This window comes from Hyla sarda, chromosome 7, assembly GCF_029499605.1.
Source record: "Hyla sarda isolate aHylSar1 chromosome 7, aHylSar1.hap1, whole genome shotgun sequence".
Taxonomy (NCBI): Eukaryota; Metazoa; Chordata; class Amphibia; order Anura; family Hylidae; genus Hyla; species Hyla sarda.
The window spans coordinates 7,414,030-7,431,277 of NC_079195.1; the positions used below are offsets into that span (position 1 = coordinate 7,414,030).

The 17,248-nt window shown below is 43.5% G+C and overlaps 1 protein-coding gene across 4 annotated transcripts in view; it reads left to right on the plus strand.

The window, feature by feature from the left end:
* Positions 1-6,630, plus strand: part of FAM204A (family with sequence similarity 204 member A) — a 35,141-nt gene extending 28,511 nt beyond the window's left edge. For 2 of the 4 annotated variants that reach the window (XM_056529627.1, XM_056529632.1), the window contains exons 6-7: positions 5,690-5,799; positions 5,996-6,628. In XM_056529627.1, the coding sequence (XP_056385602.1) occupies positions 5,690-5,799; positions 5,996-6,047 (162 nt within the window). In that variant the 3' untranslated portion in view covers positions 6,048-6,628. Of the gene's footprint in view, positions 1-5,689; positions 5,800-5,995 lie in introns of all 4 variants that reach the window. The other 2 variants (XM_056529631.1, XM_056529628.1) reach the window with 2 other exon arrangements.
* The last annotated feature ends 10,618 nt before the right edge of the window (positions 6,631-17,248 follow it).

Genomic DNA, 17,248 nt, shown 5'->3' on the forward strand with positions numbered 1-17,248 from the left:
ACTGTGCCCTCCTGGTCTGTATAGTGGGTGTACACTGTGCTCTCCTGGTCTGTATAGTAGGGGGTGTACACTGTGCTCTCCTGGTCTGTATAGTAGGGGGTGTATACTATGTGCTCCTGGTCTGTATAGTGGGTGTATACTGCGCCCTCCTGGTCTGTATAGTGGGTGTACACTGCGCCCTCCTGGTCTGTATAGTAGGGGGTGTACACTGTGCCCTCCTGGTCTGTATAGTAGGGGGTGTACACTGCGCCCTCCTGGTCTGTATAGTGGGTGTATACTGCGCCCTCCTGGTCTGTATAGTGGGGGTGTACTCTGCACCATCCCGGTCTGTATAGTGGGGGGTGTATACTGTAATATGGCCGTGTGTTGAGGGGGGAGTAGGTTCTCGTGCTCCTCTCTTCTCCGATGTTCCCGTCTCCCCCCATCTCGGTGCCCTCGGTTTTTTCCCCGCTGCTCGTAGCTGGTCCGGTGTGTGGGGGGATTTAGCAGGAAGTGTGACCGAAATTGAAAATTGGATAAAAAAAACTGAATAATGTCACATTACTATAAAGATGAGGGGGTAATTTGTGCCGACTTTTTTGCTAATTTTCCTCAAGCCTCAGAATAAGGGGCTGTCACCCATTCTGTGCATCAGGCCTGACAGCGCCAATGATCCGTGAAATAGTCTGCCGCTGGCTTTGTTCTGATAAGAATGAACAAATCTGCACAAAGCCGCGCGCCCGGAATCTCATTTTCATACGTGCATGCCGCCTGAAAGAAATAAGCTGTTTGCTGACTTGATTAATCAGACAATTGAGGCTTTTTTTTTTTTTTTTAACTTCTTTGTCGCTTTGATCTTTGCCGTCTCCAAGGTAACGCGCTTGACACTAATGTCGAGCTCCAGTTAAGACAATCGGAAATTGTCGCCATCATAAATATTTTTTATAAAGATGCTGCAGGTGAATGGGGACGGATGGCGGATTTTTGCGAAGGCTCTTTCACCTGGTGTCGTTGGGGGTGATCGCCGCGGTAGCGGCGATCACCCCCAACGACACCAGGTGAAAGAGAGGCAGTGAGAAGCCTGTCAACCGTCCCCATTCGTCTATATTATGATTGCGACAATATTTCGTAAACCTATATAACGTGCTTTGTAAACCATTATACGTTTCCCGTCTGTCAATGTGTGTGTATATTATATTCTCCAGGTCGCGGCGGCGGGCGGGTGCGCGGTGGGGATGTACGATACGTTACAAGGCGAAGTCATTCTGTCCGGCTCAGAAAATGGTTTACACAATTAAAGGGCTCGTTCACACGGCCGTCTGTCCCTGTAAATAAGCCTGTAAAAATGTAAAAGGAATAAAAAAATAAAAAATTTTTTAAAAAAGGAATAAAATGTTTACAAAATTTTAAAGGAATTTAAAAGGGATTAAAAATAAAATAAAATACTTAATAAAAAAAATAAAAAGACTAGAGAGAATAGCCGCAGCAATCACCCCCCCCAACGACACCAGGTAAAAGTGCGGACGCTATCCGTCCCTATTAATCTGCCGCATTTATATCAAAAAAAAAATTTTTGCGATGGCGACAATATTTCAGTTGCTTTTGTGACCATCTTTTCGTTTGTGTGTGTGTGTATTCTCCCGGCTGCGGATGCGCGGTGGGGATGTACGATACATTACAAGGCGAAGTCATTGTGTCCGGCCCAGAAGATGGTTTAAACAATTTAAGGGCTCGTTCACACGGCCGTCTGTTCTCGTAAATAAGCCTGTAAAAATGTAAAAGGAATAAAAAAAATAAAATTTAATTTAAAAAAAGGAATAACATTTTTACAAAATTTAAAAGGAATTAAAGGAATTTAAAAGGAATTCTAAATTAAAATAAAATACTTTAATAAAAAAAAAAAAAAAAAAGAGTAGAGAGAATAGCCGCAGCAATCACCCCCCCCCCCCCCAACGATACCAGGTAAAAATGCGGACGCTATCCGTCCCTATTCATCTGCCGCATTTATATCAAAATTAAAAAATTTGCGATGGCAACAATATTTCAGTTGCTTTTGTGACCATCTTTTCGTTTGTGTGTGTATTCTCCCGGCTGCGGATGCGCGGTGGGGATGTAGGATACGTTACAAGGCGAAGTCATTGTGTCCGGCCCAGAAGATGGTTTAAACAATTTAAGGGCTCATTCACACGGCCGTCTGTTCCCGTAATTTAGCCTGTCAAAATGTAAAAGGAATTAAAAAAATTAAATTAAATTAAAAAAAGGAATTAATTTTTTTATTTTATTTTAAAAGGAATTACGGTAAATAAAGGAATTAAAAATAAAATTAGAATACTTATTTAAAAAATACAAAGACTAGAGAGAATAGCCGCAGCAATTACCCCCCCCAACGACACCAGGTAAAAGTGCGGACGCTATCCGTCCCTATTCATCTGCGATTCATTTGCGATGGCGACAATATTTCAGTTGCTTTTTGTGACCATCTTTTCGTTCGTGTGTATTCTCCCCGCTGCGGCGGGCGGATGCGCGGTGGGGACGTAGGATATATTACAAGGCGCAGTCATTGTGTCGGACCCAGAAGATGGTTTACACAATTTAAACCTATAAAAATTGAAAAGTAATAAAAAAAAATAAATAAATAAATAAATGACGAGAGAGCAGAGCCATGGCAATCGCCATCTCCCAAAGACTCCATGTAAAAGCGCGGGCGCGAGAGTCCGTCATACGTCCCCATTCACTTGCCGCATCTGTATAAAAATGTTTACGATGGCGACAATATTTAGTGTTGCTTTGTAAACATTATATTTTGCGCTTCTGTGTGTATTCTCCGGGCCGCAGTGGGCACTCGCACGGGGGAGAGGGATGTGCGATACTTTATGTCCGGCCGAGAAGATGGTTTTCAAACTTTAAATCTGTAAAAATTTTAAAGGAATAAAGAAAGAAAAAGAAAAAGACGATAGAGAGCAGCCGCGGTGCTCCCCCTAACGACACCAGGTAAAAGAGCGGGCGCGAGAGTTCGTCAGCCATGTCCATTCACCTGCCGCATCTATAGAAACATTTACAATGGCGACAATATTTCGGTTTGCTTTGTAAACATTATACGGTGCCCGTCTGCCCGTTTGTGTATTCTCCAGGCCGCAGCGGGCAGGTGCATGGGGGGGGGGGGATGTGCGATACATTACAAGGCGCAGTCATTGTGTCCGGCCGAGAAGATGATTTACACACTTTAAACCTGTAAAAATTGAAAGGAATTTAGAAAAAAATAAATAAAAAGACGAGAGAGAGAGGAGAGAAAAAAAATCCCCAACACGTCTGTGTATTGGCTGGAGGTGACGCCGCGGCTTTACAAATCTTCTAAGTGGCTGTAAAGATGATCGCCTCGAGGGAGCAGCCAGACCCGTTTTTCTGAAACCAGCTAAAGCCCTTATCTTCTATCCAAGCAAAGTACCATTAATCTTCCTGAAAGACCTTTTTATGGCTTTTAATATCGCCCAAATTAGAACATTTTACACCCCTGCTTCCTGAAATATAGTGATAAAAAGCCTTTAGAGCTTAGTTTTTCTTGACTGCAGCCTCGGACCAATTTCCAGTTTGCCGCGATAAATGTTTAGACACCTTAATTAAAATGCAGCAAAATACTGGATGTTCCGTATGAGAGGGAAAAAAATGCCGAGGATTTTTACTACAAAAGACTTTTTTTTTTTGCTTGTATTATGTTTTCGTATATCTGTGGCTCTGTATGAGAGCAGATAGAAGTGGCGTCTGCGCCTCTCTCGCGGTGAAGAGGTAATGTGAGCGCCGGGGAAGGGGGGGAAGGTCCTGGTTACACTGGTGGGTTTCGGGGCCGATGATTCTATCCAGACTGGCCGGGCTCCAGTGGGGCTCGTCTTCACACACAGGCTCTGGGATATCCGCTTCCGTCTATTATGGAAGTCAATGATTAAAACACCAAGAAGGCGGCAGCGACGACTAACCGTATCCAAGAGTTTATATATCTTGTGCAATTCAAGAAGCCTCATCGACGCTGAAGGGGATGCTCGAGGTTTACAAACTTATGGATGAGGTGTGTTTAAATGGCCACGGTCAGGAAATAAAGTAAGCTTTTCATATGTTCAAGAGACTTATTGAAAGTTTTACACACTTACCGCATTTTCACCCAACTGTGTCTCATGACCTGGACGGACCCGTCATGTAAGCCTATGGGGTCGTCCAGGTCTGCTAGACACAGAACGGGAAAGAAGCATGCTGCTGCCTGCTTCTCTCCCTTCATGTGCCCGTCATGAACACTCAGACCCCCACAGATTGTGGGGGGCATTTATCAAGACTGAAATGAGCCCCACCACAGTCTCACTGGATTTATGTAGAGGCGCGCACCTGTACATCAAAGATACCTCTCATGGTCTTGTTAATTTTTATAACCCCCCGCCCCCCTTATCATGATAAACCACTACCTGGCTTTTATTTTTATAATTTTTTTTAGTTTTCTACCTTGATATTACTCTGCATTTTCTACTCAGACTGGGAAGGGGCGTTCCCCAGCAGGCGTGACATCATATGAAGCCATACAGGGGAGAACTTCCTCCCTCACTCTGCTACACACAGCCCAGAGCAGTTCAGTGTGAGATGAGCTATGATTGGATAAGGCTGAACATTCCCCCCTCATCATTTCCTGATTTTGGACTTCTGCCAGGCCAGCAGGAGTCCAAAGTCTGTGCAAGAGATGGGGGGAAATGTGCTCAGGACAAGTAGGGAGACACCTAGTGGCAGCTTTTTTTAAACCCAAATAAAACATAGAAAACTAATTTATTTTTTTTTTTTTTTAAACAAAGTACATTAGAAATTTTTTTTTTTTCATTTACTATAAGGAGCAATAGCAAAAATTAGTTTTAATGACAGCGCCCATTACATCCAGCAAGTCTGTGCAGAAATCTCTGAGCTAGCGGAGAGCGCAACAACAGTTTTTACGCTGGTTTGCAAGTGTAAACTGCAATAAATCTGGCGAGCGGTGTCCCCTCCCCCTTTTCAGTAAGCCACGCCTCTTCTGGTGAGCACTAACAAAAACAGCAAATTCAAACAACATCTGGAGCCTGCGCACAAATTCTGATTCAAATATTTTGCAGTTTTTAAAATTATTGGAGAGGAAAAATACCCCTAAAAAATAAATAAATAAATAAATAAAAAAAAAAAAAACTTGTCCGTTTTTCCCTACCAACCTGGATGCCTTCAGCCGTTTGGCCTACTGGCTGTCTGGGCATGCTGGGAGTTGTAGCTTTGCAACAGCTGGAGGCACCTTGGTTGGTAAACACTTGCTTTATAGATTGCTGATTTTTGCAGTGCGGTGCGGATTATAGTGCATGTCCTGTGCTTGTTTCTCAGTGCCTTGTTATCCGTTTTGTTTCTAGTCAGTCCAGGCATGCTGGGAGTTGTAGTCTTGCAAAAGCTGAGAAATTAAGCATTTAGTTCTCCGTAAATATATAAAATGATGGAGACCAAAAGTTTTCAAAAAACTTCCCCGTCGGATCTTTTTCGTGTGATTCCCAATTCTTTCGGGATATTATTATTATTATTTTTTCGCTCTCATCCGTCGCTCCTGACAATTACGTGAAGAGATCTCCAGCCGTGATAATAGCGCGCTCCCCTCCCCAGCAACCGCTCTAATCCTGTAATCCCCTATTCACGGAGCTGCGCTCACATCCAGTGTCTTTCTTTACAGATTGCAGTGAAGATCACAAAGGCGGCCGCTTATCACAAACACATGAAAGCCAAAGAAGAGCCGCAATCTTCCCAGGAAGCCGCCAGCAAGAGGAAGCCTCCGGCCTGGGGGTGAGCGCGTCCAAATTAAATAAGTGACCTGGTCCCCCCCCCCCCCCCCCCTCTAATGGAGGAGACCCCCCCCCCCCCTTTATTTGTGATTTAAAAAAAAAAAATTTTGTCTTCTGCTTCTACCGTTGACCACGGAGTCGGCTCATTGTGTCGTCTATCAGGTTCTGATCGTTTTTCGCTTTTTCTTATTTTTCAGATTTGAGGCCAAGAAGAGATGGGAAACGAAAAGTAACATGGGCTACATGTGATGGGGGTGACGGTGCCGCATGTGCGTATGCCTGATCACAGACGACCGCGAGGAGCGGCACATGCAGTGCGGGGCTTCTGTGAACCCTAAGTCTACTGCAGCGTTTTCCAAACAGTGCGTCTCCAGCTGTTGCAAAACTACAACTCCCAGCATGCCCAGACAGCCTTCGGCTGTCTGGGCATGCTGGGAGTTGTAGTTTTAAAACACACTAGTCTACTGTGTTGGCAAGACTCTGCGGACAGAAACCCTCTGTGGTGGATGTTCTTCCGATCTCAGGCTCAGGTAGAGGATAGGGGTGATTGTTCTCCCTCCATAGAGGCAGGCGAATGGAAAAAAATCTACAAAAAGTGAATTTTTAGACATTTTGTATGTCCGTTGTAGAAGATAAACCTCATCGGATGCAGTCTGTATAATGGATGACACCAGTGAGCAATAGCTGTTGTTCTTAAAGGGGTACTCCGCTGCAAAACATTTATTTATTTATTATTATTTATTTAAATCAACTGGTGCCAGAAAGTTAGACTTGTAATTTACTTCTGTTTAAAAAAAATCTTAATCCTTCCAGTGCTTATCAGCTGCTGTATGCTCCATAGGAAGTTGTGTAGTGCTCTCTGCTGACACCTCTGTCCATGTCGGGAACTGTCCAGAGCAGGAGAGGTTTGCTATGGGTAATTTGCTCCTGCTCTGGACAGTTCCTGACATGGACAGAGGTGTCAGCAGAGAGCACTGTGGTCAGACAGAAAAGAACTTCCTGTGGAGCATACAGCAGCTGATAAGTACTGGAAGGATTAAGATTTTATGTAGAAGTAATTTACAAATCTGTTTAACTCTCTGGAACCAGTTGATTTAAAAAAAAAAAAAAAATGTTTTCCAGCGGAGTACCCCTTTAAGAACAACAATTCAAGCTCCTTTGATTTTAATGGGATTCCGCATCTGAATTCCGCAAAATAGAAGACCGGTTTGTCGAAGGAAGAATTTCCGTAGTGGAACGTCCGTGGCGGAAACTCTGCTGTCTGAATGGGACATTTAAATCATAAGACAGTAAATTACTGCGGAATTTCTTTCGCAATTCTTCCGCACGGAAATTCGGCCGCGTGAACATATACCCTAAGGCTATGTGCACACATCGGAAATTCTGCGGTAATTTACTGCACATTATGTTCAATGGAATTCTGTCGTCCCAGTCACATAGCAGAAATTCTGCGTTCTGTAAATTCTGGGATAAGCAGTCAAGTGGGAGGTCTTACTTGCTGTATATGCAAACTCCCATAGCTGTCAATCACCATCATGGGTAGGACTGCACACATGACTACTTGGAGTAAAATGAGCAACAATTTTCATTTCTCTGTTTTATGCTCCAAAATCCCTTTTTTGTCCCAACACATTTCCCTGGTTAATAATGCTTCATCAGGGGAATCGGGAGGATATTAAAGGGAATCTGTTGCCATAAATGTACAGTCTGCTCTGCAGGCAGGATTCTATAGAGCAGGAGGAGCTGAGCAGACTGATATATAGTTTTATGGGAAAAGTTCCAGGATAACTAGTAATTTATTCATGGAAATCTCTGCTCGTTCTGGGCTAAGTGGTCAAGTGGGTGGTCTTACTTGGCTTTATATGCAAGCTCTGTCAATCACTGAGTAGGACCACCCATACTACTTTTTGGCATAAAATAAGCTGAGATTTCCATTTCATTGCTTTACCCTCCAAAATCCCTACCTTTTTGTTCTCAACACGTTTCCCTGGTTTATGCTTCATCAGGGAATCAGGAGGACGGGGAACCTGTCGCCATGAATATAGAGCCTGATCTGAAAGTGTCACATGTTAGAGCTGGGGGAGCAACTCTGCTCATTGTGGGCTAAGTAGTCATGAGGGCGGTCCTACCCAGTGATTGATGAGTATGCATACAAGCTGTCAATCACTGTGTAGGACCGCCCACATGATTACTTAGCCCAAAATGTACAGAGATTTACATTGATAAATGACAAGTTATCCTGGAACTCTTCCCAAAATACTATATATCAATTTGTTCAGCTCCTCCTGCTCTACACAATGGTGTCTACTAGAGATGAGCGAACTTACAGTAAATTCGATTCGTCACGAACTTCTCGGCTCAGCGGTCGCTGAGGTCTGTATCCACCTTTTCCAGCCCACCGGAGCACCTGAAAGCTGAACTAATTTATGCAGGATAAGTCATCAACTGCCGAGCCGAGAAGTTCGTGCCGAATCGAATTTACTTGTAAGTTCGCTCATCTCTAGTGTCTATTAATAATGTATAAGGTTCTCAATAATATCCGCTCTCTTATACAGGGAAACATATTGGAACAGAAATTTAAGGATTTGGAGGCCTGCAGATTGGGAAAATTAAAAAAATAAATTACCATTGATGTTTGACGTATTAAAGGGGTACAACAATTTTTGGGTAGTCGATGCCAAATATATTAAAGTTTCATAATAAATTTTTTTAACGATTATAAATGCCTTATAAACGGAATTTCTCTGATTTGCTCTGTGATACTCTATAGAGCAGTGGTCTCCAACCTGCGGACCTCCAGATGTTGCAAAACTACAACTCCCAGCATGCCCGGACAGCCAACGGCTGTCCGGGCATGCTGGGAGTTGTAGTTTTGCAACAGCTTTAGGCACCCTGGTTGGAAAACACTTTCTTTTATACATGGCTGGCTTTTGCAGTATGGTGCGGATTATAGTGTATGCTTGGCAAATGGCTGTCCGGACATGCTGGGAGTTGTAGTTTTGGAACAGCTTAAAGGGGTACTCTGGTGGAAAACTGTTTTTTTTTTTATTTATTTATTTATTTTATTTTTATTTTTCTGGAGGTCCGCAGATTGGAGACCACTGCTCTATACAGTTGCTCCTTTGCACAGTGATGTCAAACTAATGTTTTGGTTGGTTCCATTACAACAATGTCCAGTTTGTACAGTTTTCGTCATGTTTTACTGATTTATAAAAAGTCAAAACTTTTTATATATATATATATATATATATATATATATATATATATATATTTATTTATTTTTTTAGAACTTGACATTTTCTGCCTCTTTAACTTATTTTTTGTTTTGTTTTTTTGTATGAGGGCTTATTTGCACCATAATCTGTCATTTTTATTGGTACCACTTTGGTATTGATAAGACTTTTTTATTTTTTTTATTTAGCTTTTTACTTTTTTCTGGGATATGATGTGATTAAAAAAACACTATTAAACTGCATTAATTTATGTGCTCTGCGCTCTATTGGTTCAGTCTGCTCCAGACAGGTTCTATTAATGGCAGAGGATCTACAGCCATGGAGGTTCACACGCGCGGATTTTTTTTTAGCGGGTTTTCCGCTGCGTATTTGAAAGTGGGCGGGCTCTTCTCGGCTGTCCGCAGCAGATTTCCCGTGGTGGAATTTACGCTGCGGAAAATCCGCCACAGTCCCTACTGACTTCAATGGGGCTTGCGGCGGATTTTCCGCAGTGTACATTCCGCCGTGGAAAATCTGCTGCGGACAGCCGAGAAGAGCCCGCCCACTTTCAAATACGCAGCGGAAAACCTGCTAAAAAAAAATCCGCGCTTGTGAAAGTACCCTAAGGTGTGCCCTCTGACTGCCTCTACAGTGGATCTCACCAGTTCTGAAACCATCAAAAAAAAATACATTTGTATTGGTGGGTATGTAATCCTCTCCCTACCTACCTCCTCATTGAGCAGCTGCACAATTCTACAATTCCCAGAATGCATTGCTCCCCCTTAGCTCTTCATCACAGTTTGCCCACCATGCCTACTCTTCTCCCAGTTTTCCACCTGTTGCTTTGCAGTTGGTAAAATCAGGACCTGTTGTATTCATTCTCTGTCTGCTCCTCTGCCTGTGGCATTGCTCAGCACAACACAGGATGTTGTAACCACTCATCAGTCTTCCTAAATGTCAATAAAGATGTACATGACAGGGAGATGGTGATGTAGCTGTAGGGTCTGATCAGAGGTGATGACATCAGTTAGGGGGTGGGGCTAGATCTTAGAGACGAAATTTAGACACGCCTCCTGTGAAAGCAGAAGATGATATGTTGTCTTATGAGAAGGAGGAGTTGTCGAGACAATACCACATAGGCAATACGACAACTATAACTCCTTCCTTTCAGGAGAGGGAGGAGCCAGGAAGCTGCTGAGATAACACCACATGGACAATGAGGACTACACAACTTCCTGTCGGGTGAATTATGCAAAATCATGCTGAAACAAGTGCAATTTGTGATAATACTATGTAGTAAACTATATATATCTTAGGGTGATTTGTTTAAATACAATTTTCTGATACTGGAATCCTTTAAGGAAGGATGAGCCATGAGAGGAGAAGGCACGGCGAATGTTGATTATGGAAATTGAGTATTACATCCCAGCTCTCTGATATTCAGAACATTAAAGGACCCAGTTCTGCTCAGAATTCACTGTCCGGGGGTCTAAAATGAAAAATTGGATTTTTAATCCATTCACAAAACAATGTATTTAGAACAGGAGCAACATTCTAAACGGAAATGAGTCCTTAGAGACATAAGAAAGACAAATAGAGGGGCGCTCGCTCGTATGCTGAGGTGCGGTAGAAGGAAGGGACCTACCACCTCACCTATGTGCTGTACTGACCTGCGGGTAGGGTGCAACAGTGTGGAAGGTGTGGGTGGAGGTCAATGGGTGCAGTACGCAGCTTTATCTCCCCTATCCGGGTCCCTTAGGGTACGGAATAATCCACGGAGAGTGTGTAGATAAAAAGTGGGGAATTTGCGTAGAGCGCTCCTGCTGTCAAGGACGGACTCAGAACGCCACGGTTGCAGAGACATAAAGAATAGGCGACTATATGTTAAGAGACTGGAGCCTGCCATTTCAGAACCTGACCCAGAGGAACTATGGACAGAAAACCTTCGAGGTAAGGGTCACACACCTATAGTGTGCCTCCAGCTGTTTCCCCACCTCCACCCTGTGTGCTGCTCACACTATAGGTTCAGGTCACCGTCGGATCCACAGCGTAAAATATGCTTCGGATCTGTTACGTGTGTTTGTTTGAGATAATAAAAAAAATTAAATTAATTAAAAAAGTCACTACCTACCTCCAATTCTGCGCCGCTGCCATTCGGACGGCTCTGGTCCCCACTCTTCACGTCTGCTTCTTCTTCCTCCAATAATGCATCTTCCCTACAGAAGCTCAGGAATGTATTGGTTTGGCGGCCATTCCTGAGGGGATGACATCACAGGAAGAAGCAGGGACCAGAGTCGTCCGGACAGCAGCTGTGGGGATCGGTATTTTATACCACCTTCAGAATATATATAGATATATAATATAGATATATATAGAGATATATATATATATATATAATATAGAGATATATATATATAGAGATATATATTATAGATATATCTCTATCTCTAATTTTTATTTTATTTTTTATCCCCAGACAATCTGATTGCCTTGTGACTAAATTATAGGCTTCACCCATATTCATAAGTTGGGCAGAGGATTTTGGTTACCAAGTATGGCGGCCGCAGTGACACCATTTCAAAAACTAAGTTACATGCAATACTTTCTGGAGACAGCGGAGAGAAAATAAAGGGATTTTCCCCCAGCTGTGATTGGCCGCTGTGGGAAAATCTCTCCAGTTTCTCTCACACAGTTTGATAAATCTGGGTCAAGTATGTTAATCTTTTCCTTAAAGGGGTACTCCGGTGGAAAACTTTTATTTTTTATTTTTTTTAATGAACTGGTGCCAGAAAGTTAAACAGATTTTACAGTAGTACTTTCTACTGCTAGTTGCAGCGCTGGAGTACCCCAAAAATCAGCCCACTAAACCAGGGACGGACTGATCCACCGCACGTGCAGCGTGTTACCACTTAGTGAACCAGCAAATAAATTCTATCATTTTTTACACCCTACTTCCCAGGTACTATATATGTGATAGCTATAAATTACCACTATATATATATATATATATATATATATATATATATATATATATATATATATAAATAATCCTTTTGCTACTTTTCATTTTGGATGCTTTAATGAGTTTCCTTTTTACTCATAGTTATTTTATTATTGTTGCAGTATACCAACCATATATCAATACCATTCAGAACCATCAATATACAGCATGGACAAGGTAGGTCTATATACCTACTAACCAGCTACCTTGTACCTTCAATTCTATATCCATTTTTACTCAGAGCGCACCCCTACTTTATACAGTGATCCCTCAACATATTAATGTTAAGGGATCCGTGCAATGTAAAGTATAGGACAGTGGTCTACAACCTGCGGACCTCCAGATGTTGCAAAACTACAACACCCAGCATGCCTGGACAGCCAACGGCTGTCCGGGCATGCTGGGAGTTGTAGTTTTGCAACATCTGGAGGTCTGCAGGTTGAAGACCACTGGTATAGGAAGTTGTACTCACCTGTCCCCGCCGCTCCGGACCCGTCACCGCTGCCCTGGATGTCGTCAGCGGACCACACGGGGCACCGTAAACTGCTATCCGTAAACTGCTGAAGCAGTCTGCGCTGCCGGATAGCTGTTTATGCGATGGCCCCGACATACAAAAGCATTGTATGTTGATGCTGCCTGATGAAGCTGTGCATGCGCAGCGAAACGCGTTGCATTCTGGACAAATAAATCCTTTTAATCCTTCACCTGTTATGGTCGTTCAGCGCCATTGAGCCGGGTTCCCCCTGAAGCCTTTTATTCCTTCACCATGTGATGGCCTCTGAGAGTGATCTTATGTTGAAGTGATCGTATGTCGGGGCCATCGTAGGTCCGGGGGGGGGGGTGGGGGGTGTCACTGTATTTATTTCCAGATTTGCAAATTACTTCTATAAAAAATTCTTAATCCTCTGCTGACATCCCCATAACAAATCCCCACAGCAAACCTCTCCTGCTCTGGACAGTTCCTGACATGGACAGAGGTGTCAGCAGAGAGCACTGTGGTCAGACAGAAAAGAACTCCGGAAAGAAATACAACTTCCTGGGGAGCATGCAGCAGCTGATAAGTACTGAAAGGATTAAGATATTTTAATAGAAGTAATTTACAAATCTGTTTTAACTTTCTGGCACCAGTTGATTTGGAAAAAAATATAAATAAATAAATAGTTGTTTTCCAGCAGAGTGCCCTTTTAAATATCCTGCCAAAGGTGCAAAAAAGTTTGGAAAGCTATTACCTATCCAGGGCACTATAGCAATTCCTCCTGCTGATAAAGCATCAAAAATACCTGCACAGAATCTCATTGGTCACAGCTTTCCAGTTCCAGGAATACTTCTAGGTTGTTGCAGTGATTGTGCCGATCCGCAGATCCTAAGTGATTGTACAGAGATATTTACTGATCATCCACGTATTAGTGCTGGGACATCTGGGTTGGATACTTAAAAAACAGACCTGATCCCATCCCCACAAAAGACGTCTCTAGTGACTCCATTCAGTCCAGAAGATCAGAAAGCCAAAGGCAACATCTGTTTGTGAGAGAGGCCAAGTCTATTTAGAGTCTAATAGGGCTCCGCGGATCTATAGTCACCTGGGGCGCGGCTTTCTAAAAGCTCATCCAAAAATCCTCAAAAATACAATGCATTCACAAAGTTTTTACACCCTTATACTTTTTTAACTAAGTGATAACCGAATGTTATAAATCTTTGCTAAATTATCAAAAAAAAAAAAAAGGTAAAACTATAATCTCGCTGTGACATAAGTATTCATACCCATTCAGTGCAGCAGAAATGTCTTTGTCATCTTCACCAGATCTGCGCCTCCACACAAGCAGTTCTTTCCCCCTCATGACTTGGTGTTTGCTCTGATATACATTGTCAGCTGTGAGACCTTATATAGACAGGGCTGTGTCTGAGCTCTACAGGCAGTTCTTTACCCCTCATGGCTTGGTGTTTGCTCTGATATACATTGTCAGCTGTGAGACCTTATATAGACAGGGCTGTGTCTGAGCTCTACAGGCAGCTTTTTCCCCCTCATGGCTTGGTGTTTGCTCTGATATACATTGTCAGCTGTGAGACCTTATATACACAGGGCTGTGTCTGAGCTCTACAGGCAGTTCTGTCCTCCTCATGTCTTGGTGTTTGCTCTGATATACATTGTCAGCTGTGAGACCTTATATAGACAGGGCTGTGTCTGATCTCTACAGGCAGTTCTTTCCCCCTCATGTCTTGGTGTTTGCTCTGATATGCATTGTCAGCTGTGATACCTTTATATAGACAGGGCTGTGACTGAGCTCTACAGGCAGTTCTTTCCCCCTCATGTCTTAGTGTTTGCTCTGATATACATTGTCAGCTGTGAGACCTTATATAGACAGGGCTGTGTCTGATCTCTACAGGCAGTTCTTTCCCCCTCATGTCTTGGTGTTTGCTCTGATATGCATTGTCAGCTGTGATACCTTATATAGACAGGGCTGTGACTGAGCTCTACAGGCAGTTCTTTCCCCCTCATGTCTTAGTGTTTGCTCTGATATACATTGTCAGCTGTGAGACCTTATATAGACAGGGCTGTGTCTGAGCTCTACAGGCAGTTCTTTCCCCTCGTGGCTTGGTTCTGCTCTGATATACATTGTCAGCTGTGAGATCTTATATAGACAGGGCTGTGTCTGATCTCTACAGGCAGTTCTTTCCCCTCATGGTTTGGTGTTTGCTCTGATATACATTGTCAGCTGTGAGACCTTATATAGACAGGGCTGTGTATGAGCTCTACAGGCAGTTCTTTCCCCCCTCATGGCTTGGTGTTTGCTCTGATATACATTGTCAGCTGTGAGACCTTATATAGACAGGGCTGTGTCTGAGCTCTACAGGCAGTTCTTTACCCCTCATGGCTTGGTGTTTGCTCTGATATACATTGTCAGCTGTGAGACCTTATATAGACAGGGCTGTGTCTGAGCTCTACAGGCAGTTCTTTCCCCCTCATGTCTTAGTGTTTGCTCTGATATACATTGTCAGCTGTGAGACCTTATATAGACAGGGCTGTGTCTGATCTCTACAGGCAGTTCTTTCCTCCTCATGGCTTGGTGTTTGCTCTGATATACATTGTCAGCTGTGAGACCTTATATAGACATGGCTGTGTCTGAGCTCTACAGGCAGTTCTTTACCCCTCATGGCTTGGTGTTTGCTCTGATATACATTGTCAGCTGTGAGACCTTATATAGACAGGGCTGTGTCTGAGCTCTACAGGCAGTTCTGTCCTCCTCATGTCTTGGTGTTTGCTCTGATATACATTGTCAGCTGTGAGACCTTATATAGACAGGGCTGTGTCTGAGCTCCACAGGCAGTTCTGTCCCCTCATGTCTTGGTGTTTGCTCTGATATACACTGTCAGCTGTGAGACCTTATATAGACAGGGCTGTGTCTGAGCTCTACAGGCAGTTCTGTCCCCTCATGTCTTGGTGTTTGCTCTGATATACATTGTCAGCTGTGAGACCTTATATAGACAGGGCTGTGTCTGATCTCTACAGGCAGTTCTGTCCCCTCATGTCTTGGTGTTTGCTCTGATATACACTGTCAGCTGTGAGACCTTATATAGACAGGGCTGTGTCTGAGCTCTACAGGCAATTCTTTCCCCCTCATGGTTTGGTGTTTGCTCTGATATACATTGTCAGCTGTGAGACCTTATATAGACAGGGCTGTGTCTGAGCTCTACAGGCAGTTCTTTCCCTCTCATGTCTTGGTGTTTGCTCTGATATACATTGTCAACTGTGAGACCTTATATAGACAGGGCTGTGTCTGAGCTCTACAGGCAGTTCTTTACCCCTCATGTCTTGGTGTTTGCTCTGATATACATTGTCAGCTGTGAGACCTTATATAGACAGGGCTGTGTTGATCTCTACAGGCAGTTCTTTTCTCCTCATGTCTTGGTGTTTGCTCTGATATACATTGTCAGCTGTGAGACCTTATATAGACAGGGCTGTGTCTGAGCTCTACAGGCAGTTCTTTCCATCCTCTTGGTGTTTGCTCTGATATACATTGTCAGCTGTGAGATCTTATATAGACAGGGCTGTGTCTGAGCTCTACAGGCAGTTCTGTCCTCCTCATGGCTTGGTGTTTGCTCTGATATACATTGTCAGCTGTGAGATCTTATATAGACAGGGCTGTGTCTGATCTCTACAGGCAGTTCTTTCCCTCTCATGTCTTGGTGTTTGCTCTGATATACATTGTCAGCTGTGAGACCTTATATAGACAGGGCTGTGTCTGATCTCTACAGGCAGTTCTTTCCCTCTCATGTCTTGGTGTTTGCTCTGATATACATTGTCAGCTGTGAGACCTTATATAGACAGGGCTGTGTCTGAGCTCTACAGGCAGTTCTTTCCCCCTCATGCCTTGGTGTTTGCTCTGATATACATTGTCAGCTGTGAGACCTTATATAGACAGGGCTATGTCTGATCTCTACAGGCAGTTCTTTCCTCCTCATGGCTTGGTGTTTGCTCTGATATACATTGTCAGCTGTGAGACCTTATATAGACAGGGCTGTGTCTGAGCTCTACAGGCAGTTCTTTCCCCCTCATGGCTTGGTGTTTGCTCTGATATACATTGTCAGCTGTGAGACCTTATATAGACAGGGCTGTGTCTGAGCTCTACAGGCAGTTCTTTCCCTCTCGTGTCTTGGTGTTTGCTCTGATATACATTGTCAGCTGTGAGACCTTGTATAGACATGGCTGTGTCTGAGCTCTACAGGCAGTTCTTTCCTCCTCATGTCTTGGTGTTTGCTCTGATATACATTGTCAGCTGTGAGACATTATATAGACAGGGCTGTGTCTGAGCTCTACAGGCAGTTCTTTCCCCCTCATGTCTTGGTGTTTGCTCTGATATACATTGTCAGCTGTGAGACCTTATATAGACAGGGCTGTGTCTGAGCTCTACAGGCAGTTCTTTCCTCCTCATGTCTTGGTGTTTGCTCTGATATACATTGTCAGCTGTGAGACCTTATATAGACAGGGCTGTGTCTGAGCTCTACAGGCAGTTCTTTCCTCCTCATGTCTTGGTGTTTGCTCTGATATACATTGTCAGCTGTGAGACCTTATATAGACAGGGCTGTGTCTGAGCTCTACAGGCAGTTCTTTCCCCCTCATGTCTTAGTGTTTGCTCTGATATACATTGTCAGCTGTGAGACCTTACATAGACAGGGCTGTGTATGAGCTCTACAGGCAGTTCTTTCCCCCTCGTGTCTTGGTGTTTGCTCTGATATAC